This window comes from Syngnathus scovelli, chromosome 8 (genome assembly GCF_024217435.2).
Source record: "Syngnathus scovelli strain Florida chromosome 8, RoL_Ssco_1.2, whole genome shotgun sequence".
NCBI lineage: Eukaryota > Metazoa > Chordata > Actinopteri > Syngnathiformes > Syngnathidae > Syngnathus > Syngnathus scovelli.
Window position 1 is genome coordinate 9346378 of NC_090854.1, and position 26672 is coordinate 9373049.

The following is a 26672-nucleotide window of genomic DNA, read 5'->3' on the forward strand; positions in this document are numbered from 1 at the left end:
AAGTTGCAAATCGTAGTCTTAAACGAGACGCGGCAATAAACGTGATGAGCATTTAGCTTCCATAATTCTTGCTTTGTTTAGATAAACTGTATGTTAAAGAATGCATGTGCAAGAGTCACAAATAAGGAAAAGTAATGAATGTTCTTTTTGGTTTTCAATCAAGCTTTGTCTGACAACCCCCAGCACAAACCGAGTGGGAGTGCTTTGTCTCCCTTTCTTGGAAAAAGGCATCTGTTCACGGACAAAGTCAAAGGTAGGAGCGGCTCACTGATGTTTATTCAATAGCTATTTTACAAGATCAGATGGAGTGCAACCTAATCCAGGGAGCAGTCGGAAACAGAAACAGACTTGTTTCTGATCTGATCTTTACAGCTGTCCTGACCGTGTCAAACAACACCCGATTGGGAGATTTTGTGTCTTTGAGGCATTACACAAGACTCCCTTAACAGTGACCATTGACCTGAAAGCTTAGCTGATTTTACCTAATAGTTTTTGGAGGAATACAGTGAACTCTCAGTAAACTTGCTTAAGGATTTTGTTTCTTCTAAAAGGTATTAGAATGGCCAAAAACAAGCACATTCATACTTCAAATGACATTAAGAGGCAAAATGTTAACAACCAAGGTCGTCAAATGGAAATTTTAAACCGTGAAGAATTACCGTATTGGCCCGAATATAAGACGACCCCGATTATAAGACGACCCCCTCTTTTTCAAGACTCAAGTTTGATAAAAGCCTTTGTCTTGATCCTGAATGTAAGAGGGGTCCCTTTTTCAGTTTTATGTCAATGAAAAAACACTCGTCTTATATTCGGGCCAATACGGTACTTCAATCTTAACAAAACTAACCTGATCCTAGCATAGCATAGCATAGCATAGCATAGCATAGCATAGCATAGCGTAGCATAGCATAGCATAGCATAGCATAGCCACTTTTGTTTTGGTGCAAATGGTGAACTCTATCCAACCTAATTGTGTGAAGGCATTTATTATTCATAAATGTTCCCGATCTCCTTTATCAATTAAAATGGAGACATGTTCAAGACTTACTGGCAGAACTTTAAAGCGCAACAGTCAGAGAAGTACCAGACATTTGATAAACGTCTGGGTATTCATGTCTCGTTATCATCATTTATTTCTTGGTGTAAACAGAAACAACAATGAGCCAATATAAATAGCAGTGTAATGATTTGTAATGAGCGCAGTCATTCATTCAGCAGGCGGCGGCTATATTTCACGTAAAGTATACAGTCTCTTCCTGATGTTCTCTGATGTGCTACATGCATTACTGTTAATTCAAGCAACAAATTAGGTAATGACTCACATTACTGTCACTCTTTGGCAAGTGATTACATTTCAAGACCGCATTCCAGCTTTGTGGAACAGATTTTCCGTGTATCTATCTGTTTTATAGCTCACTTCTACAATTAGTCGGGCCTTATTAGTTTCATTAGCCGTAAGGTGCTGTCGTTTGACATTTTACTCTGCTCATTACATTAAAATGGTGAATAAAATCATATGTGTACCTCTTGGACAAACAGACTCTGAGCGCCTTTCTCTGCATTGTCAGGCACTGTTGGGTAGAGACTTCGGCCTTGTCGTCTCAAAGTCAAAATCTGCAACGCATAGATTGAGAATCAGTCAACAAAGGCAAATTAATGTGACACAGAATATAAAACATACTCAACAAAAAAAAAAAGAAGTATGACCGAATGTTAACTCTGTTTTTCCATATTTCAGTACACACCCCTGAATCTGGCGCCTTGCCTATGTTGTACAGATGGTCGCCTAGTAATCAGTATCCCAGCACCATCAGTATCCCAGCACCTTTAATGCCTCCTTAAAGCCTTTTTGCTCACGGCTAACAAGCTCACTGCACTCTGGCCAAAAGGTATTTGCATCCTCCAATATTAGATTTTCTATGTACACAGAACATACCTGAAATTTACTGATCTGTATTTTCTAGCAATGATTATTTTCCTCGGATCTTTGCGGGAGAATTAGTTCTGTGCGCAAGTCATTAAATCACTGTAAAACTAACTAAGTGATTCGACCCCACTAAATCCCCGTGATCGCAGGGGGGGAATATAAATACAAGCTTTAAGTGAGAGAAGTTAATCTGGGTGCAAGTGTTCTGCTTTTATGCAAGTGGGCTGCGAGACTCGACAGTTTTTCTGTGTCAGCGCATGATTTAGACGTGCTTTCATCTAAGACTTTGCCAATATCTAGTTTGTACTACAGCGAATCAATCCGGATTACTTCCCTTTAACAAAACCAACACAATTGTTTTCAAGTTAACTTGTAACACATGACAAAATAATAACAATGGACAAAAACATTTCAGGAAATTGCTATCAAGTTTAGCACTTCATTGAGCTACAAATGAACACATGCTTTTTTTTTTTTTTTTACTATGTGCAATTTATACTCCCGAGTGACTTATAATAAAAAAAAAATGGCAATTGTGTTAAAACACTTCACAGTTGTAAAATAAAAGGAAAAACAGCCAGTGTTAATTAAGTCTGCTTTCTTCTGCCACAAGGCAAAACATTCTTAATAAAAATATTCATTTACCGTAATTTCCGGACTATAAGTCGCGGTTTTTTTCATAGTTTGGATGGGGGGGCGACTTATACTCAAGAGCGACTTATATATGTTTTTTTTTCACAAATTTTTACTTGATCATTAAGACATCACTTACAAGTATAGTTGACCACTTCCCATGTTATTTTTAGTATAGTTGATCACTTCACATGCTTTTATTTCTTTATCTTGAACATATTCAAAACATAAAAAATAGAGAAAACATCAAATAAAGCAATTAACACTTTAAAGCACCATATCCAAGTCCACTGTCTGCTGTATGTACACTTGCTCCATTTTTGCTCCTCTTATATTTATTATTATTATTTATTATTATTTGTTTATTTATCATTTATTCAATACTCTTATTTATTCATTGTTAGTGCCTTCTTGGTTTTTTTTGTGTTGCTTGTATGCATATGTGTACTATCTCACCGAGGGATAGAGGAAATGTAATTTCAATCTCTTTGTGTGTCTTAGTATATAAAAAAAATATATCGACGATAAAGCAGACTTTGACTTTGATAAAACAACCAAAAAAAATTATATTTTCAGACGAAACTGGATGAGGGCGCTCTAAATTTTACCGTTGGCCGTGACTCATCAACTGGGTGGGCTTAAGAAAAATGGCACCAAAAAGAAACTCATATTTTGCAGGTTACAAACTTCAAGTTGTAAAATATGCAGCTGAAAACAGTAATCGAGCAGCAGAAAGAAAGTTTGGAGAACCGTGATGTACCAATGGATTACTATTTCAAGTGACGTCAGTAGCGCGGCGCGCCGGTTGTTTACATACAAACGTGCCCACACAAGGACGACCGGCATCATTAGCGGTGATCATTTCTAAGTGACACGGAGGACAAAGAGTTTGAAGGAATTAAGGATTTGGAGTGACATAGAAGGTTTGAAAAACTATTATGGCTTTTACGCACGCCCGGTCTCTACTGAGTCGGGGGCCGACGATCGGCCGAGTGGTTGTCCGCGAACGGTGCGCGGGGCTCGGACATGGCCATTACGCACGCCCGGTCTGTCTGGAAGTCCACGCCGCCACACGCTTGGAAGTTTGTTTTGTTTAATAAAGAGCCGTTTACCAAACCTACGTCTATCCTTGTACTTTGTTAATGCTACAATATAGTTATATAGTAGATCTGTGGAATAAAGACGAGGGTGACGTCAGGGCGCACGCGCGGCGATGTTGACAAAGGACGAGGAATTTGATCGATGGATTTAATGGAATTAAAGTGCACGGATGGTTTGATAATATTATTGGCTTGTATTATAGTTATTTAAAATATAGTTTATCTATCGTTATATGAGCCTGTGGAATATTTTGAAGCGCAAGCGCCCTCAGCCGTGCGCACCCATTGTTGACAAAGATCGATCGATGGATTTAATGAATTGGAGTGACACCGATGGTTTTATAAACATGTTATTCATGTAATAGTTGTCCTTAATCACTCTATATGTTACGTCAGGCCCGTTCTCAGCTCTTTGTTTGTGTTTGTCAAGTTAGCATACCTATCGTTTAGCCTGTTGTTGCTATTTAATGAATTGGAGTGACACCGATGGTTTTATAAACATGTTATTCATGTAATAGTTGTCCTTAATCACTCTATATGTTACGTCAGGCCCGTTCTCAGCTCTTTCTTTGAGTTTGTCACGTTAGCATACCTATCGTTTAGCCTGTTGTTGCTATTTAATGAATTGGAGTGACACTGATGGTTTTATAAACATGTTATTCATGTAATAGTTGTCCTTAATCACTCTATATGTTACGTCAGGCCCGTTCTCAGCTCTTTGTTTGTGTTTGTCACGTTAGCATACCTATCGTTTAGCCTGTTGTTGCTATCGTTTAGCCTGTTGTTGCTCGTTCATGACTGTTTTTGGTGTGGGATTTTGTCGAATAAATTGCCCCCAAAATGCGACTTATACTCCGGAGCGACTTATATATGTTTTTTTTCACTTTTTGGGGCATTTTATGGCTGGTGCGACTTATACTCCGGAGCGACTTATAGTCCGGAAAATACGGTACTTGAAATGCCGTGAGTCTCATGAGTCAGGGGAGGATAGAAGTAAAAAGGTAGTAACGCCCAAATGACGCTTTGTTTTTGATGGATGGACTTCAAACTGATATTTTGGACAAATACCTTCGGACTCATCGAGAGAGTGGGGAGAAAGTGCGCTATGCCAACAAATTGGAAATACAAAACAGATGGAGGGAGTATAAACATTGTCTTAGAGAAAAACAGCAGCAACATATGACTTTTGATGCGTCAGAATAATAATAAAATACAGAAGATATTGGACACAAATTCCGATAAGGACGAACAGAAAAACACTGGACCTTTCATAATCATAACCCACTGACAAAGGAGCTCTTTCATCCTGCTGAAAGCTTAGCTAAAATTTTAACAGGAGTCTATAGAGGCATGAGCAGATGTCATGTTCAATCACTGGGCGACCAAAAGTCGGAATCACCTGTCAGACCTCGACAATGTACCATTTGTGCGCCATGCTACTATGCTCGCTTCACAGCAGGCAAGAACATGAAACATTCAAAGATAAAGTAATGGCTGCACAACTGGGACGTTTAGCGGCCAAGCCCGTTCAAATGTAAAAAGTGTCTGTAATGATCATGTCAGTTATAAATGTACTGCTAACTTGAGATAAGAGTTATCTCGATCAAGATAAAATGTATGGTTTGATTTGTGACCTCTACACAACTTTGCATTTATGACCATTAGCTTAATGCTAATGCATAATGTTTTTTTTTTGTACACTTTAGACCTTTAGCAAGCCAATTGAAGCAAAGATGAATGGACGTGGGGAATGCCAGAGACAGGTGAGCGTTACTAAGGTAACAGGAGCCTGCAGTATAAACGAGAATGCTACATTTCATTGTATTTTTTAAGGAGTTAGTGTAGTGTGCTGATTCCTAAACAATACGCCAAACTGCCATTCTTTAAAGGTCAGCTGATTCCCAAAGTCGAGTCTTTGGAATTAAATGAGCCTTTCCTTCGCATTGCGATTATCTGACAAATGTGTTTGCGCTCCCAGTCATTAATCTACTTTGAATAGAGTTTTATACAAAAAAACAAAAAAAATCAAAAAAAGTAAAAGTCATGGTCAGTGACAAAAAGAAGTCCTTCTCTTCTCAGCTGTGAAAACAAAAATCATACTCCACCATTGAAGCATTTGATCAGGTCCTTGGCAAGGTCATTGAGCCTTTGTGAACCTTTGGTACGCTCAAAAAGTCCAATTTCCTGAGGTAAAAGCACATAACCAGTTTTCCATTAAATGTCCCCCCGCCTCCACGTGGAACCTCGGAGGAAGCCAACGTCCTGCACAATGTGGCTGCAGATAACGCTCGCTCTGTCACAACATACGAATGAGCCAATTAAACTGATGACCCACGACATCCCCTCTTGCTACAGCATGGAAGGATGTAAACAAAGGAAAAACCGCCAAAGGTCACCCCACCCTGTACTCACAACATTGGCCCAGAGGAAAAGACAGAAGGCAAACAAATACAAAGAAAGCAAGCTAGCAATATAGAAATAAATTCGATTTTTTTAGCCCTTGCGTCATTACTACACCCTGAAACATATTCAACATTGGAGATTTTAATCTAAAGCACATTTTTATTCCGTAACGTGATAGCATCCACGGTAAATCAAAACCAGAGTACCACTCCCTTAGATAAATACATAGTCCTAACTTCACATGACCTTCTCACTTCCTACCAATGCCAATCAATCTTCCTTCCTTGGGTTTTTTTCTTGTGAAGGTTTGCATGGTCGTAGTGGAACTCACCTCAAAGTCCTCCAGCGGGAACTTAAGCATGTCCCTGAGGACATCACTGATGATCTGGGTCTTCCTCTGCACAAGGACATTTTCATAGTCCAGCGGCTCGATCACCTTAGGCTTCACCTGGAGAATGAAGACAAAGTTGTTATGAAATTAAATCAGCAATTCTATAGGATAATTATTATTAGCCCCACTGCTTTTCTTAAAAAGACATATTAAAAAAGGATTGCAAAATTATTTCCAGAGAAGAATGATGTGAGAAAAAGGTGTGAATAATAAATAATTCAGAACGCAGTTGTAAATAAGAATTTGTTCTTAATTGTTTGCCTGGGTAAATAAAGGTTAAAAAAATGAATAAATAAAAAATACACTATGGTCTTCACCCTCGCCACATCCCAAGCCTGTGGAAAGGAAACCCTGATGTAATAAATGTTTTCCAATCCCCGTCATAAAAACACCCAATTAGAAAATGCGTTTTTGCAGAATCAATGTCAGCTTGCAACATCTCATTCGGACATTGTTGCCAAATATCTGCACAGGCAATTAGAGCAAAGAAGAAAAATAGTCTTTCAGCAAGACACACATTTTTCTTCTAATTCTTCTTTCTTTGGTTGTTGCTGGCTTTTGTCTCTTTGCACTGCCAACTGGGCATTCCCACAATTCTTTGTCTATGGCCCAAAAGTGGTCAACCGCACAGCATCATGAGTTAAAAAAAAAAAAAAGCTCACGCAAGAGCAAGCAAGCATGATCTCATCTCATTCCTCAAATTACAATGGTGTGTGTATGATTATATATATATATATATATATATATATATATATATATATATATATATATATATATATATATATATATATATATACACATACACACACACACACACACGCACACACACACACACACACACATACACATACACATGCACACACACATTCAGTCTTCAGTCTGGAGCGGCTCAACCCCCGGACCAATTAAGTTTGATTTTTGAGCCAAATAAACCTACTTTACAAGTCACCATAATAAAATAAACTCAAGTTCACCAGTCCTTTCCACCTGGTGCTAACACAGCATTGTAAGCATGTGTTTCTGATGCACGTCATGACACACATGACACCTGCTTTGAGACTTAATCACTGTGGTTAACCTCCATGACACATATCATAGTACACAATATTAGAGCCAGCGTATGAAAATGCCTTACCACCACCTGCGGCACTGAGTCCACCTCAGCCTCCGCTGCAGCCAAACTCTGATACTGCTGGGGACTCTCTATGACGAGCTCCTTCTTTGGAACTTTACTGGCCCTTCCTTGCATTGTCAACAGCTGTGCTAAGATACTTCCAAGAAAGATCCCCAAAAGAAGTGGTTAGCCAGCATATCCAACAGGGGAGAATCCTTGCACTGGAAAAAAACCAAAAACTTTTGGAGGTTTCTCTCAGAGTTGAGCTCACACACCCTCCTTTTTCTGCAACTGATCTGAGAGTGCTGGGCTCACACCCAGCCTGAGGAGATGGCCCCTCCTACACTACCCGGGGGGAGTTCAACACCCCCGCACGTGGATGGACGCGCTCATACGCAACTGCTAGATGACCTCTCTACTATCCACCTGCAAAGAGAAAGCAAAAAAAAAAAAAGCAAGATAACACAAGATATTCGGGCGGGGGTCAACTCAAGGCGTTTGTGACAGCTGAAATAAGAACCGTGAGAGATAAAGATGACATCAGGCAGCGATGTTTGCACAGCATTACTGTACCCTGTGACAACACTGACGAGTGAGTCAGATCTTGTGATAATGTTGCCAGACTCATCGAATCGCAGAGACTCATGTAAAACTGGCTTCTATAGCTTAGAACAGAGCAAGACTGGCAATGATTGATTCATTGAAAATGACACGATTGTCTTGCTTGATTTAAAATTGTCCTAAATCTTGAAATTTCAGCTTCTTAAGTACCCTCGGATTTTGGTAGCCTTCTCTGAAAGGAGATTGAATAGACGGCCGAGTCATTGCAAAATCAGCGGCTGACAGTCGGCCACTCATAAAAACTCATCGCCAAACCTCATGCCGTGCGGCTGGCCTTAAGTCTTAAATTAACCTGAACGACATCATCTTTGGAATGCGGTAGGAAGTTGGAGCACCCGGAGAAAACCAACAGCAGAACATGCTACACAGGAAGGACAGATCCCAGATTCGATCCAAGAACTTCAGAACTGTGAGTCAGACAAGCTAACCGCTAGGCCACCCGAGAAGTGACAATGAAGAATGTCTTCTACTCACGCTAGCTTCATGTTTTTATCCTTTATTACAGTTGTGTGATGACAAGTAGACATTCAAAGGATTTTACACTGCCAACATTTTTTTTTTTCTGTTTTAAATTGAAAGCTCATCCGGGTGACCGTGTGAGACAATGACTGTAAATTTTCACAGATCAGGACCAGCTCCTGTCTGGCTACTCGTTGATACAACTGCTCGAGGGGCATTCCAACATGACACAACCCCAGTCGAGCCACCTTGGAATGGGACCGATCGTTACGGAGGAGGATGTTATCTTTTCAAGCTGGTATCGGTTTAACTAGAGGAGTGAGACTAGGTCAGCTTTCCAACAGCTGCTCCTCTTCCAACATCACACATAGGCACAATGTCCAAGTGTGTCTGTGAAAACTGGTTGACAAAGTCTACCACCTTTATCATCCACCAAGATGCGAGGAACCGTCGGTTCTGATTGCGATCAGCATTTTTGAGTTTATGGAGGAAGTCAACGTGTTTAAAAAAGATGCTGAGGTTGACGCACCACATGAAATTATGGCGAGTGGCATGCAGTGGAGCCTGTTACTAATCACAAAGAAAGAAAAACAAAGTGGATATTGTATAATTTTTCACCCATTTTAGCAGAGTAGCATTAATTGCGCTAGTTGCTACCAGCTGTTAAAATCTATCATGCCTGCGTTTCAAACTACGCAACCATTGATACAAAATACAATCGTTATAAAATGACACTTGGTAAACAAAATCATTTCCAAGGGATGACTACACTGCTAGCAACTCTTCATGATTTGTAAGCAGATGATGACTCCAAACTCTCTTTAGATTTAAAGGCCCACAACAAGACCCACTTAAAAACAGCAGCAATGCTCACACTGTTTTATAGCCACTTCTGGCTACACTTCACAAATTTACCCTGTGTTTTCTTTTTTTTCAACAGATGTTGACATTAAGTGATACAAAACATCTTTTCAGCCTCTCCCCACACACACGGAAAAGAGAATTGAATTTGCTGCCTGGAAACACAACTTAAAGAGGCTAATTTTAGCCGCTACAAAATAATGGCCCCATGTGTCATATATACACGGAGAGTCCCTGAGGCGTGAGGAAGTCACCGGAAGGCTTCGTGTGCCCTCATTTTAACTGTCTGTCTGGTGAACTCCTCAACTGTTCATAGTATACACCATTTTTTTCTATCAGTATGAGGAAATCACTTTAATTACTCACTGATAAAGTACCAAGACCTCTATTACTTTTGTTATCTAAAATTTCATTTAACATAATGATAAATAAACAACAGATAAAAGAACACTATTCTTAGGTTTATTCTTGGTTGCTGTGATTTAATTTCTTGCAAACATTACCTGCAAGTTGCACTGGTCACGCTTTAACAGGACCGTATTTGCATTGTTCATTTCCGTAATAAAGACTTGATAGAATCTTGGTGTAAGCCGTAGCAAAACAGGGTGGAACCTGGAATGTAAGGAAAAACACAGCCCACCCCTTAGCTTCTCTTAGGAACCAGAGACCACCACCCATGAGCCTCCAGAGAGTTCTGACACTGAAATTCATCAAAACATGCCATGTAGAACTTAGGAAAGAGTAAGAAAGTCTGGATTTGTTTTGCAAATACATGTACTCAGTATCAACCTTTTAACGGACTATCAGAAGCACAGACAGCGAAATCAATCTGGCAAAGATTCAATACAGCTTCTTAATGATCACTGCAGAGACAAATTTAAATGGTGCTCCAATACAATCAATCTACTTGGATGTCTTTTCAGAGAATCTAACTGTGGGATCTGAAGATAATGGGCCAAGTTTCAGCAATTAGGTTGAAATGTCTGAAAAGATGGAGGCAATTACCAGGAAAAAAAGCCTGCGGCTGTTGATGTTTTACTGTTGGGTCACAAGTAGCAATATGAGCGCCGCATAGAGGTGACCGTGAAGGCCATCTGTGATGATAAAGCGAATGTAAATGAATATTTTTTTTGTAGACCACAAAGAAAAACATTGCAGAGAAAAAACTGCTGTGACAAACGGTCTGGTTTGTTTCTAGAGGTTCCTAAAGGAGGCGTAGCATAGCGTAGCATAATAGCATAGCATCTTCACCAAGTCAAACTAATCACAGCAGGAAGAAGTCTGTGTGTGTGTAATTTCACACTTGATGGATGGGCAGGGACTCCAGAGACCCAATTATTATATATACACCAGCTATTAAATAGTCAATTTCCCATAACAGGACCCTTTTATGATGTATTAACATTTACACACACTCACATTACTTAGCAGTGCCCTTTAAATAGTCACATTACTGGCATTTATGCTGTACATTTTTGGTGTGCCACAAGCCACATCACAGTAATATAAACACTCAAAACAGATTACTATAAAAATGGCTATAATGATATTAAATTGAATTTAACAAGCAGATAATTTATAGTTGATGACATGCAGAGCTGGTTTGGTATTCAACTCCCCCACACAAAGGAACATCTCATTAGATGTGGTTCAATGAAAGCAAAAGTTTCAGGGGGTATGTGGGAATCGCTCCTCCCCAAGACAAGCGATGAAAGACACCTCTATCTTAAACCAAGCCGGCGTCAACACAAACTTTCTTTTGCAACAACATTCCTCTGATAAAACAAGCAGATACTTCAACACTGTTGTTGGTCATTCAAACACGAGATGGAAGTTGCGGTTTTGTGAAAGCAAAGAATGGAAAGACGTAAACAATAGCAGCCTTTTAAGCATACTCAATATTCACAATATTGCCTGAGTGATCCTTGACCTCTTCAACTCTATTTTAAACCTCCACCCGCCGCAATCAGAAGGAATTAAAACTCGACCATTTAGATCATCTCGTAATGTGGCCTAATGGATTGGCGAAGTGCGAAGGGCATCGACGGCCGAGGCGACCGTTGAGTGTGACACAATGGAAAATAATGTGATGAGGAAAGCACATCACATTTAACTATTGATCTGCAAGACTGCTGACAGGGGATTAATTGAACCCCATCTCCATGATAAGACCTTTTCCGATCCAAGAGAAGCCACGGTGCCCTTGACCTAATTCCTTGCTCTCCACTGTCACTGGGATTTCTGCTGATGAGCCATCACGAGAAAGGAGACGCGTTCTGCACACGCTCTCGTGAACGCAACAACAAGCAGAAGGGCAAGACAAGCTGGTACGGAGTAGCCGTAGCGTGGCCAAGCCTGTGGCCTGTCAGATGAAGAATAGCGATTGATTTCAGGAAGACAGAAAGACCTCTGTGCCCCGACGCCTGCCGGCCCCTCCTCATCCTCATCCTCATCGCCATGCCAGCCCGGAGAGGCTTTAACCCATGTAGTGCTTAGTGGAAGGAAAGATCCAGCACTCCAACTGCCCTACATTTGATACGCTCATATTAACACTCTGTTATTGCTGAGTCGGCTGTATTTCGCCTACAACGAATTAATTATAAATGGGTCCTGAAATTAGTATACTGCACTGGCCTAATTTTTTTTGTTTTGTCTGAAAGACTGTCTTGTACTCACCTAATGAAAATTATATTATATTATAATTAGATAACGTTTGTCTTTAAACTCTGTCTGCACTGAGTCTGACATGCATGCACTCACAGCTGACAACAAGGCGCTCTTTTTATGACCAAGTGTACCACTGGGGGTCATTTTAGCCATATAAAATAAAATACAATAAAATAAAAACATAAATAAATAGATAAATACGTAAATAAATGTAAAACTGAAATGTTTGTATTGCATCGCACATCTTTGGGTTCCCTCATCGAGTCAACATATTAGAAACATAGCACGTGATGCAATTCTACACCACAACAATAAGACATTAAATATACATTAATAGCCTCTTTTACAGTGTCAATTCCCACATGACATTATTATGTACGTATGAGCAGAAAATAAATATAATGGGATTGACAGAAAACATGTCAAATCAATATAAATGCGAGGATGTTAGGTCTCAAGTTGAAAAGTACTGTTTACATGAAGCTGTTCCAACTAAATTAAAATGAATAATTCAAACCCACATACACACCTTTAGCACTCTCGGTGTGGGAAAGATACGAGACTCCCTCCGACTGATCGCTCTCTCAACCTCAGATGGCCCAATGGGCTCAGCGGTTCCTTTACAGATGTAACCGCTACAGTTCCTCTCCAAGACAGTTCGCAGCCCATCAAAGACGACCGTGCTGGTGGTGCACCCCATCCCTCCAGGTCCAAACGGGCATCAGTCAGGACCGCTTGACCCAGTTTAGTCTCCTTTGCCCGTTTCCTTCTCCCTCCATGATCTGACCCTGCAATCTTCCGACCCAGGGAGGAAGCGCCGGCGTCCGGGCGCCAAGAGTGGCGACCCCGAAAAGCAGGATGGCTGTAGAATTAACACACACGGAGGAGGAGGAGAGGAGAGCCCAGCTGTATTTGTTAGCCGCTTCACTCTGTGTAGGCTGCAATAAGCCAGTCAGCATGCGAGATGCAGCGAGCTAGCGAGTGAGGGAGGAAGAGCGCAGGATGAGGGATGGGAGGGATGAGAGACCTCTGCAGCAGCCTCACTGAGTGCTGACCTTAACACTGAACACATTATATTATATGTGTATATATATATATATATATATATATATATATATATATATATATATATATATATATATATATAGATATATATATATATATATATATATATATATATATATATATATAGCCTCTTTGCAGCCACGCGAATGAGTAAGAAATAAATGGGTTACAGTAAATGCGACAGTATATCCAGAGGGAGAGTTTTGCTCCCGTGAACTGGCAAACAGCAATATGGCTGAATGCTTTTCTAGTTCAAGAAAAGCCAACAGGGGTGACACTTATCAAAGTGATGCTAAATACATCAGTCAACTGCTTTTAAGAAAAGCAAAAAAAAGGCAGGAGTATGCACAGCCATCATTGAATCGAAACACAACTTCAGCAACATGTTGTCCAAAGATCGAAATGGGAGGATTTGAAGATATCAGCTGCTGCTAGACAATCTGCCAAGAGCAACTAAAATGTGATCATTTGGAATGCTGGATAATAATTCATCTGAAAATGCAGTCTTTGAAGGGAATTCTCGGTAATTAAAATTGTGTCACGGCGAGGCGCAGCATGCACGCCAATTAAGGCATGCGCTTTCAACTGTGCTTAAGTCACACAACGGCCACTGCACAGTGCACACAATGCGTCAACAATAGACCGACTCCCTGAAATGTGGATTTTACTGTTACGTCTCAAAAGATTAGAACACAATCGTAGTATACTATTCAAAGAAGCTGACTCCACTTTCCCATCAGGGTTACACGAGGAATGCTTGCAAAGCCATCCTTGCATGCTGCTGCTGCTGCTGTGTTAATATTTCAGTAGCCTGGCACACTGAACTACATTTGACTGTACAATAAGAAGCCACAGGGCATATCTGGCAAACCTCCACAAGAGCCGATTCAAGAAATAAAAAGAGAGAAGCTCTCTGGCGCAGTAGGAGTGATTACGTTTTACTGTGTGCGAAGGAATGGAAATGTACTTTTAACCTTCATTTTCTTCATTTTCATTTTGACACATATGAATAACCAATTAAAAAAAATAGATATAATAAGAAGCCTTTATTGTCATTTTATGGTGAGATACAATGAAACTGATGAAAAATTAAGATAATTAAACCGCTAAGTTAGGAATATATTGAGGTAATGCAATTCAAAATACAACTAAAGTGTGCACATTGCGTAAAACAACTCAACCTCATTTAAACATGATATCAGACAGATTGTGCAAGAGCTTACTTCATCAAACGTTGAAGAATTTATTCAGTGTGTGGCTTCATTACTTTGTGTAGTTGTTTTGCAACATTATTGCCAAATGTATGTATTTCTAAATTCCACCCCTGTGTGACCAGTTTTGAAAGGTTCGGCATATCGGCAATGCTATTACTAATCAGTGACTATTTCAAATCATAATGACTCATTGCCCTGTGCTGACGTGGTTGGAACTCAGCATCACAGGTGGCGATGATGCATTTTATGCCTCGAGGATACAGATTCCTCCGCTACAAGAAAGGGCATGCCACTAAATACATAAACGCAAGCTGACAGGACTGCTACAGATGGTGTTGTATTGGATTGCCAACACTTATGGAAAAATTATCTAATACAATTGAGTCATGAAATAGAAATTTAATTGGTCTCAAAACACTTGGATCACAAAATTTTGTTTAATCTGTTCGAATCAGCTCCCCAAAACAAACTGAAATATCTTTTCCAAAACTAATTGTAATAATAGTCCTTATATCAATTTCGTACATCAATGCTATTCATTAGCTCGACAATAGCATTTGTCATCAACTGTTAGCATTAAGCTAGCAGACTAACAGTTTGTGATTGTTTTAACTGCAAAGAATTGATGTATTTCTTTTTGTTTTATGTTTAGTTTGATAGTAAACTTTGACTGGAAGGCACTTTTTTGAAGAATTGTTGAATATTTGCTCAACTGCCACTTGTGTTTTAAATTAGCCCAACACACCATACAGAGCTTGTGTCCAATCTGACTCTCAAGCTAAAGCAAACAAAATTGGCCGAACTGATGTCTCTTACAGTATGTGGAAAATCAGATCACTTGTATCTCAAGGCACCACTGTACTCAATGCTATTAAGATGACATGAAGTCAATCAATGTCCCCTTATTAGATTTGGAGGAAATTATTTCTGAAACAGTATCCTGGACCGGTGGTGAATTAAGGGCGCGCTGAGTCATTGCTGCATATGTAGCTTCTGTTAACTATTGCCCTCAACAACTCGGCTACATCTACAGCACCATAAAAAAGAAAAAAAGCACTGCTTTGACCTCATAAACTGTGACAGTCAATTTTGTGCTACTCGACTGAAATCTGCAGCAGCTGCCGAAGAGATAAGAGCAGCGGTGGCATAGATTACCGTGACAGTGACAGCATGGCTGTGAGGTTGAAAGGTTGTAGGTTGGAAGTAACACACCCTTGTATCATATACCATCTGGGCTATCTCACTGCACATAAAGATTACATTACGTACATCCCATGTGACCACAAAGCTACTTTCTGTCACGGTCGGGTGGAGCATGGAGCAGGACGACCAAGTGCAGCTTGGACCAGGGTTTATTGGCGGAACTCAAAATACAGACTCGGTAAACTGACATGACTTAGCAAAACAAAATGACTTCCCAACGAAAACATTCTTGACACCGACAGGAACCAAAAGGACATGAAGACGACACGACAGCAACCAAGACAACAGACGCATAGTGGAGCAGTTGGGGACGAGACGTGACAGAACCCCCCCCCCCCCACAAGGGACGGCTCCCGACGTCCCCCCAAAAAACTAGGGGAACCGAACCGCACTCGGGCGGCGACTTGGGGAACCGAACCGCACACGGGCGGCGACTTGGGGAACCGAACCGCACTCGGGCGGCGACTTGGAACCGAACCGCACTCGGGCGGCGACTTGGGGGACAGAACCGCACTCGGCGGCGACTTGGGGGACAGAACCGCACTCGGGCCGCGACTTGGGAGACAGAACCGCACTCGGGCGGAGACTTGGGAGACAGAACCGCACTCCGGCGACGACTTGGGGAACCGAACCGCACTTGGGCGGTGACTTGGGGAACCGAACCGCACTCGGGCGGCGACTTGGGGAACCGAACCGCACTCGGGCGGCGACTTGGGGAACCGAACCGCACTCGGGCGGCGACTTGGGGGACAGAACCGCACTCTGGCGGCGACTTGGGGGACAGAACCGCACTCTGGCGGCGACCTAGGGGACAGAACCGCACTCGGGCGGCGACTTCGGGGACAGAACCGCACTCGGGCGGTGACTTCGGGGACAGAACCGCACTCGGGGGCGACTTCGGGGACAGAACCGCACTCGGGCGGCGACTTCGGGGACAGAACCGCGCTCGGGCGGCGACTTCGGGGACAGAACCGCACTCGGGCGGCGACTTCGGGGACAGAACCGCGCTCGGGCGGCGACTTGGGGAACCGAACCGCACTCGGGCGGCGACTTGGGGAACCGAACCGCACTCGGGCGGCGACTTGGGGAACCGAACCGCACTCGGCGGAAACTCGGGGAAACACAACCGCACTCTGCGGCGACTCGGGGAAACAGAACCGCAATCAGCGGCATACGAAAGTCAGCGCCGCAATCGGCGGCATTTAAAAGTCCAGATCGCGATCAGCGTCAATCGGAAGGCGGAGCTGTGGCAGCAGCATGAGCCACCACGCGCCACAGCAGTGGGAGTGGGGCCAGGGACGATCGCGGGTCCGGTGCAGCTGGCCCGAAATCTGGCGACGCCCGCAGGTCCTGCAACGCTGGGATGGAGTCCGGTGGTGGCCGCGAGTCCGATGGCGCCGGGGGGCACTCCGATAGCGGCCGCGGGTCCGGCGTCGCGGCAGCGAAGTCCGACGACGGTCGCAGAGGCGAGGGTGCCGGGAGGAACTCCGATGGCGGCCGCGGGTCCGGCGTCGCGGGAGCGAAGTCCGATGACGGTCGCGGAGCTGATGGCGCCGGGGGGGGGGGGGGGGGAATTCCGATGGCGGCCGTGAGTCCGGCGTCGCTGGAGCAAGATCCGATGGCGGCTGGAACATGGCGCTGGAACATGCTCGGATGTGGATCGGGCGTCGCAGCGGGAGCTGGTGGTGAAGGGTGGTCCAAGCGCTGGCCGCTGTGATGGTCGGATCATTCTGTCACGGTCGGGTGGAGCATGGAGCAGGACGACCAAGTGCAGCTTGGACCAGGGTTTATTGCCGGAACTCAAAATACAGACTCGGTAAACTGACATGACTTAGCAAAACAAAATGACTTCCCAACGAAAACATTCTTGACACCGACAGGAACCAAAAGGACATGAAGACGACACGACAGCAACCAAGACAACAGACACATAGTGGAGCAGTTGGGGTCGAGACGTGACACTTTCAAGTGAAATCGTTGTGACTTTATTAAATTGACCTTGAGGAGGTTAAGAAAAAACATTGCGCTTCTCCTGGAATGAAACCTGCCGGTTCTTTAAATCTTTGTTCCCTAGAGTTTCCCAGGAGGTAGGCAGGTGGTGTCGTGATGAATCGGATAAAGAAAATAATTCCATCCTGAAACAGGACAGTATTTTAAATTTGAAGAAAATACGGAAGCGCTTCATTAATTCTCAAAAATAATTAGTGATTCATTTGCTAATCGATTAGTTATCGATTAATAGTTGCAGGTCGCAACATCTGTTGGACGTTGTCACTACAATGCTTTCAACTTGTTAGCAGCAACGGTTGGGTGCAGACAAAGTAAAACATCACAGGCAGCACCTGTGGAAATAGCGGGGTCATCTTGAGTTTCTCCTTTTCACTCCAAGGCGTGAACACTTTAAACAAAGACACTAGAGGCCCCATGTGTGGCCCAGAGAGGCCAGACTCAAGAGGAGTTGGCGTGTCTTCTGAGGAGTCTTTCTGGAAGGACGGTCAAGGCTGCAGCTGTCTGCGTTTCAATGTCTAGGCTTCTGCAATGATGAAGTACGTCTGGTGGACATCAGCCGTGTATGTAGCACCACAGATAAAACCAGGCTAGTTCCCAGACGAGACCATAGAAGGACCTCAAAAAAGGGAAGTGACTGTTTCCTGCTGATTTGTGTGTAAAGCGAGTTGAAACAAAGCTGTTCTCCCACTTGTTTGGAAATCCAGAGTTTGCAGGTATCCATGCATTCCAATTCATTTTGTTTGGTGAGTATATTTATATGTATGTTGTGATGTTGTGTTTGTTAAAAAATACAAAAGAGGACTTCGGAAAAAAAAAAAAAGCACACTACATCACAATCACAAGAAATAAAGTTGAGTTGAAGAATCAGACCCTTACCATCCGAACTGTGAAGCAATTGCGAGGGACATTTTCCTGGAGTTACACGTGGGTGAGCAGCAATTATAGGGCAGGAATTTCAAAAAGTCACATGCCTCACATTTTAGGACTGCAAAATAGTTGATCAAATGATTGTGAAGAAATAAGAATGTTAGGTTATCCTGACTGTGTAGTAAAACAAACAATCAAGAGGCCAGCATCCTCTTCCTTTGACTGGGTATTTTGGGATGGTTTATTTATCCCAAGTGACCAAGCAGAGGGGTACAACTTCCGCCGCTTTAGGGTGGAGCCACCGGGCTAAGAATAAACATGACACAATAGAGCCATGCTGGATGCAAGGTCTCCAAAGTGGCAAAGTGGCTTTACTTGAAGACAAAAAAAAATTCAAGCAGCGCCTTCGCCAGCGGACGTGGTCTGCAACAGTGCCGAGGTCCCCCGAGGGCCTGCGGTCACCTTCTTATCCGTGCCAGCTGTATTTTCGCATCAATAGAACCAACACTGAGTAATCTCACATACTTCCTTACGCATGCTAGCAGTGTAACACTAAACTGCTTCAAAAGAGCTCAAATTTCAAACAGCTTGAAAAAAAAAATACTCATGTGGTCAACTCACAGTCAATGATAAATAATATTAAAAAAATGGAGGCTTCACAAAAGGGCGAAAAAATATGCTTGTAGCACCTCAGTGATGGAATGTTTTACTGCCACCTACAGGTTGATGTTGAAACACGTTAAGCTCCACACAAAAGATCAGCGTCATTAGATCAGATTGCATAAATGTGTGTCATCATATGTTGTCCTCAACATGGTAAAACAACACAACTCTAATAATCAACTGAGTCCATGTCAAAAAGGAAAACAGAAGAGTAAAACGATTCTACAAACACTATACACGATAACAACAAAAATGGCCACTGTTATATAGTTTCTTCAGGCATGCAGATAAAAATACATACAAGCCCATAGGATGGCGATGGTGACTATGAATAGCAGTCAGATTTTCGGGAGCTTCTGTCACCGAGGTCTAGCTTTGACATGAAGTGTGGAAGCTGAGACATGAGGCAAGTTCACACTGGCCTAACGACACCACACAATTAACAAATGTACAAAACGCACAAATGTAGAAACATTTAAAAATGTTTTCATTGTATTTGAGACTTGAATTCAATGTTACTGGGATGACGGGGGAAGGTCTATGTTTGGGAAATTTTTAGGATTAGCTAATCTGGGCTCTTTGTAATCAGTGGAAATCCTTTTGCGCTCGCAATAGTGAGCGCCGCTCACAATCAGGGGAAACAGCGGATGCACACCTGCATGATGGATAGTTGGCAGCGGATTTTGCTGCACTGCTGCACCCTTGAACTCCCGAGGGTGTCACAAACAGCTGTGAAAGTTCACTTCCAGCTCAGTTAAAATAGATGCGATTTGACGTCTATAGCCGTCATTGGTAGTGAATGACTTTATTGTAAACAAGGAAGGAAATCTAAATCAAAGAGCATGCTAATGCTAAAAAAAATAGATAATCTTAGTCAATGCTTATGGGGGTGGTAAATATAGTAAATAAAAAAATCTTTATATAAAAAAACGTGCTCTGTAGTTCTGAAAATAATGAAATAATAGTAAAATATATAAAACCAAATATGCAATTTAATATGAGGAGAAAATAGTCCCTCATGCAGTGTCACGCTGATCCAGCTTCAGCTGTTGGCATGTTGTGAGCGTGCGTCGGGGATCACACTAATTTCCCAGTGTACAGTATGGCTGCTATGGCAACTAAGATGGATTTGACATTTTTGAAGGTCTCAAGTGACCTTGAGCGGAAATAATGCCTTTTTCAGCATCAGTGATTCTGAATCACATCATCCAATCAGGAATAGTCCCACAGGACCTTGTTATTCCGTGAAAAAAAAAGTTAGAGAATTTGTCTTTTCACCACAACCATCAATTTTGAAAAAAATCATAGTATTTTTAAAGTGCAAGATTTGAAAAAGATTGCAAATGCAGTAACATGCATGCCAGGCCAGTAGGGGGCGATGACACTGTTGAAAAACACTACGCATGTTAACTAACTGCGCATCGTGGCTCATGGTATCACATATGACTGCTAACTGAACGGCCTCATCACTGTTTATTTGATAATGTGACTTACATCTGACAAAATAGTGACGAGGTGTTTGCGGCAAAGAAAGCTCAGCGCTGCCTGTACTTCCTGCAGAAGCTCAGGCGTGCATGTGCTCCTCAGACAGTCCTGTCTACATTCTACCGTGGCACCATTGAGAGCGTCCTCACCAGTTGCATCGCTTTATGGTAAATTCCCAATGAACGCGGGAATCTATTTTAAGGCCCATTTGATAACTCAGTTCAATTTTTTGCAACACACCAAACATTGATACTTTAACGCTTTCTTGGTATTTTTTTTTAATGACACCACTCCTGGAACTTTTCTAACACACCGTGTAACAGTCAGGAGGACAAACTGTCCACTCCCTCTCCTTCCCTCCCCAACCACAGTGTCAGATGAAAGAATGCAAGCTATGCATCTGCCCCGGTGAGAAGTCATTAGAGTCGAATCCCTCTGGCAGGTCACATCACAAACCAAAAGCACCAGCGCGAGGGGGTTTACAGATATTATCTTTCATTAAACGAACAGCGTGTACCGTGGGAAAAAAGACGCTTGTTCAAGGGAGGAGTGTCGAACCAATGAGTTTACTTAAATAACGATTACCCATCACGTGCTCGGGTGAATTCAAATAAACACAGACGCTTCTCCTGAACATTCATTCATTGGAAATCCCCGATGAATGATAACACTTAGTACTTTCATTTCTCGGCAGCCTGATTAAAGCCAGTTAGAATTTTAAGTAATTCCCCAGGTGATTTACGGCAACGTAGAACGATTTAAAAATATAAACAGTTCTTTCCAAGAGGGTCAGTGACCGTAGGGAGCCACAGGAGATCACAGCATTCATCAGATTATCCACAGAGAACGGGTTGTTAGCCTAATACTACACTCCCTGAGTCATCCGGAATTATGGCGAGTAATCAAACAAGGGTAAATGTCACAACGAAATGTCTGACGATATTTCGACTGGCATGAACGATAGTATCAGCATTTTCAACAATGCAGGTTTTACAAAAATCCAGTCGCACTGCTTCAAGTTTGAGGACTGTATCTCCGAGAACATAAGTAAATCCATCTGCATGAGCTTCTTGCTCAGACATAACACCTGAAGTGACGCATTGCTGGAAAAATGGGAAGTCTTGCGACATCTTTCATTTGTTTTGTTTTTGCGTACCTGATTATACACCACATAGTTGATTTTACAGAAAATTGATGTTATCAGTATATGGCAAAATGAGATTAGCGACTTTCAAATGGAAATACACAGATTACTTAGAATACACTACACCAGAAAAATATTCAAAGCAATATCTTGTATAATAGTGAAATGGTCATCTGTCAGGTGGAGGGAAATAATGACAAGGATTAAGTGTGTTGGCATATTGCCGTCCCTCTAATCTGCTCTATCATGGGCGCAAGCTAGTAGTAGTTTCCCCGCAATTACAAGCTAGCTCTTAGTGAGCCATCATGTAGGTTAGAAGAGAGAATTTATGGACATATCAAGTGGGCAGGGAGGGTAAATACACCTCTCTGGAAGAAAAGAAAACACATACGGGAAAGAAAATCTGGTAGCCATTACTCTTCGCTTTGCGGTCGGTCAATGCGGATGAGCTTCACAGGCTTCTGTACATATTAGAGGCCTTCTCAAGGTTTTAATCCAATGAGATTAATCTCCAGTCGAAAGCAGGAGTGAAGGCCAACAATTTAGGCAGGCTGAGCTTGAGCAGTTTCACCTCTCAGCTAACAGGCCGGCCCCTGAAAATGCTCATAAATTAGTGATGGATGGCCGAGCTGCATCCGCACATATGCCCTCGTATAATTCAGTTACAACTGTCGTATTGAATGAGTATGTATGGTCAAAGTGTGCTCTGTGTTCAAAAGGGCACCATTTATATGATACGTTGACGTAACTCGAGGCTAAAAAGTACCGTGAAGGCTTTATTGGCTTTTCAAGGCTGCTGTGGGAAAGCAGAAACAGCAACCTGACATTTAAGTCTTTTGAAAAGTGATCCCAAAAATAAAACAAGGTTATAATAAAGAAGGAATGCTAAAGTTAGCGGTTTGAACAAATTGCTAAAATTAGCATGTCAACCAATTAATGCTAACAATATGGTTTCTCAACATGTTGCGTTTACATGACGTGGTTAATTCAAATGACTCTTAACCTAACAAATAAAAGTTCAGAATGCTATTGATGTGACAAACATATTTGTTTTTCCTTCCGAATCACACTGATGGCGCTTTGATATAAATAGCAAAGGGATGCCGAACACTTTCATACGAGCCCCCGCCCTGTTGCTCTGCCCTTCCGTTCATTTTCCAATTGAACGGACGAGAACGCGCGAAAACTAAACAAACTGCCAGCACCGCAGAGAATGCATTCCATCTACCACTAAAACAAACCTCCTCCCAGTATTGCACTAAAAAAAGAAGCACCATCATCATTGCCTGCACAAGTAGACCGTTTACAGATGCTAAAGTCATTTTGGATGACACAATGTATATTCGCAAAACAGAAGCAGACAGGTGTAGTGCACTCAGAAAAACATCCAAAGACCTATTATGCTGTTTTGCTTCCAAACAGAACTGCTCCATCAGGCAAAAATCCCTTTATGAGAGCGGAGGTCAGCCCAAATAAAATCAGAGGAAATCTGCACTATCTAGCAGAAGACCGCTAGAGCACAGGAAGTCATGGGCACTTCCTGCGGAGACAGGATGGAAAAATGTCGGCTGGAATCGTGATCTTAATCCACAGTTTTCCCTTCATGTTATCCGTGTAATCCAAATCTAAACTGGACAATTATGTAACACAAATCCATTGATCTCATCCAGTGTGCAACAGCCCAAAGAAAAAAAAATCAATACTTCAGATGACACCGCTATACAGATGTTTCATGATGAAGAGCAGTTAGTGACTTGCTAGTACGTTTACATGACAACCTAGCAAAACATATGGACACAGCTATGTGGTTTACATAATAATGACAACTGGCCTTAGAAAAAGCCAATTATTTCCAAGCGTATTTGAAGAGCGCGTGTTATATTTCTCACTTTCCTGGACGCCCTCGCTCGACAAGTCATACATCATTGCTTAGTATTTCAGCCTGTAAACACTCATCTTGTAAATCTGGAAAGTTTTGGACTGGAGTCAGTGATGGACTTGGTTTACTCAAATGACATCAGCATTAAGTTTCCAATCAAATCAAATAACATTGTCTACTTAAATGTTTTTCAAAGTTAGATTATGTTGAATTGGTATTGTTGATATGGATCGAAGCTTTTGGTATGGAGTGTAACGACTAATGTGCATTGGTTACGCGAGCAGCCTCATGTATTATTGACCTGTGCGGGGAACTCGTGGTCACATGATCACATCTCTGCCCCCCCATGGGTTTATTCTTAGAGTGCTATTTATCATCTAAACTAAATGCACATTTTAGTCAGCAAAACGCAGAGAACAAATACGTAGCTAGCAAGGGAGGAATCACATGAACTCTAACAACACTGACAGTGCGGTAATTTTCAGGCATGCTTGGTCCTGCAGCGTAGCTCGGAGTGGAAACATATCTGAGAAGTTACTCTTGTGTCAATTGTGCAATCTTAGTTGCAGACAATAAAAACTGTACCTTTGGGGACTTGTGAGAACACGAGTTTGATCTGTACTTCATTCAATCCGATGCTGGGAAAGCTGAGGTTGTGCGGACAGCCCCATCAACTGAGAGTCAGAATATTGATGACAATTACATAACAGTCTACAATCTGTTCAATAAACCGCTTAAAATTTCCAAGCGCAATCGATCAATTCCCATCATTAAGGGCACAAGCATAGTATTTGTTGATCACTGAGACATTTGACCCCTGAAGGTACACTAATGGGCCCCATACTGGCTCATTATTGGACACGGGTGTGTAACCAAAACAAAAGCTAGGATCTATGCAACAAGTAAATATATTCCGAAAGTGCAGCTGTTGATACGTGGCGTCACTACAAGTGTGCTCAGCTGGCCTCAAGTGTGCATATACACACGAGGATGAAACTCAGGGTTGCTGCAAATGTCCGACAAGTCAACAAAGCCGGTCTGGGTGACAAACTTACAAACTGGTGTCAGGACAAATCAGAAAACTGCACTTGATCACCAAAGTGAGTCATTGAGAAATGTCATCTGCGTGAAAATGAAAGTTTTTTTTATTTTTTATAATGGCACATCATTGTGGGAATAAGAAGCCACAGTCCTCCGCTGTTCTTCACACAGTCCTTCTATTCGTGCTATTTACATGTTTCACGGAGGAATTACTAACTAGCTGTGTGGACAGCGGTTATGTGTGAGCTCGCATTCTTGCCCCGCAGAGAAACACAAGTCATACATTCACTTGTACATATTTCTACATTTATGTTTATCAACAATGGAACAGCTTGGATCGCAGCACAAAGCATTGAGCTGCAACAGCCAATGGAAGTTGATCTTATGACAAAAATTCAATTTGAGTTGTCAAATTCCTAAAAGCTGGTTTTAAAATTCCATTTTACTACATTACAACATCAATTCGAATTTGATTAATTGTTCAGCCCTACTCTATGCCACGGTGACAATGAATAAATAATGTCAAGGTGCGGTTGGACGTCTGGGATGTTGACTCAGGGAGGCAAGATGGTGTCCGTTTCGGTTACCTAGCAACTTCTTCCAAGAACGCCGAACACGCCGAACACGCTCGGACACAACAAAAGGGTCGAATCCTTTTTCACCCCCTCCTGGAAAAGTGATACTGAGAGCAGCAATGGCAGGTACGTGTCCCACAAATGTTCCAAAAGTTTGAAGGTAACTTTTCACATGCCCAAAATGTGCTGAGGTCAAGTGTCAAATATTCTGTGCAAGCCACTGTAGCTATAAATACATAAGTTGCAACAAGATATTTATTGTTGATCTAAAAAAAGGACACACACAATGTATATCACAAATCTAAATACAGAAAATTTAAGTTTCAAAAGTAGAGAACCAAAATATGTAAACAAACCAGGCACTGGTTGTAAAAGGCCCTATTGTGTTTTCATTCATTCATAACAAACCCTCATTCATACAAACTCATCAATTCATACGCTCACCCACTCCAAAATCATGTGACCCGGCTGCTTTGAGGGTCACCCGTGCGCACTGCTTGGTGACAATCTTTCAAAGACCATGACGATCACAGCAAGTGAAGATGCATGGAGGAGTAAGTTGAAGTTTCCTTACCACCAGCACGGACGTCCTGACCACCTCAGAGACACTTTGCCGGAGCTCGGCAGCGGTGCCAGGCTTCCCCAGTCCCCGCGTAAACTTCCTGGTCTCCGGCTGAGCGAAAGTGGTCATTGCTGGACTTCCCAAGAAAAAAAAAAAAAGTTAAAAATCCTCAAGTGATTCTGAGGGAAGCGTGGCTGGATTTGATCGTCTCTAATCCGTTTCTGCCATCGCCTTCAGCGCGCACCACGAGTTCCAAAACCCGATCATGTTATGACGAAAGCGCAGCCCACTCATTCCCATTTGTCAGTCGTGCAGGTTTTTAGTCGTTTTAGCGCCGATGTCCAGCTTGTCCCTTTGAATCATGGTTGTCATAAGAAGAGTGCTCGTATCAAGCGTGTCATTGGCCGTCGAGTTCCAGACAGGAGGCGTCAAATCTCGTGGTTGCCTCAGTGCGCTCCGCCCTCTTTTTGTGGTACCTTTCTCGGCTTCACAGCCTGCCCGCTGCTGGCCCCTCCTGGACCTGGGACCGACATTCGACCAAATACATTTTCGTGACTGGTACTAAATATTATAATGCCTTGCAATCTACAATTCCTACATGTTTTATTAATTAATTCTGCTAGATTCTGTGCTCAACTCTTAAATTAAAAAATAATAATCTAGGATTAAAAAATACAGTAGTAAACATCAAATGGCTGTATTTACTTCCTTTAAAATTACATGCGGTATTTTTTAATGTTTATATGATTAAACCTACAGTGGATTACGACGCAATCGCTCAACATTAG

General features: G+C 42.2%; 1 protein-coding gene across 10 annotated transcripts in view; it reads right to left on the minus strand.

Moving 5' to 3' along the window:
* zmp:0000001200 (dedicator of cytokinesis protein 9) overlaps nucleotides 1–26292 on the minus strand; it is a 43313-nt gene extending 17021 nt beyond the window's left edge. For 2 of the 10 annotated variants that reach the window (XM_049727436.2, XM_049727434.2), the window contains exons 1-3: nucleotides 12706–13088; nucleotides 6395–6511; nucleotides 1525–1614 (exon numbers count right to left, since the gene is read on the minus strand). In XM_049727436.2, the coding sequence (XP_049583393.1) occupies nucleotides 1525–1614; nucleotides 6395–6511; nucleotides 12706–12876 (378 nt within the window). In that variant the 5' untranslated portion in view covers nucleotides 12877–13088. Of the gene's footprint in view, nucleotides 1–1524; nucleotides 1615–6394; nucleotides 6512–7589; nucleotides 7873–12705; nucleotides 13101–25896 lie in introns of those variants that run through there. The other 8 variants (XM_049727443.1, XM_049727441.2, XM_049727444.2 and 5 more) reach the window with 7 other exon arrangements.
* Nucleotides 26293–26672: the final 380 nt, after the last annotated feature.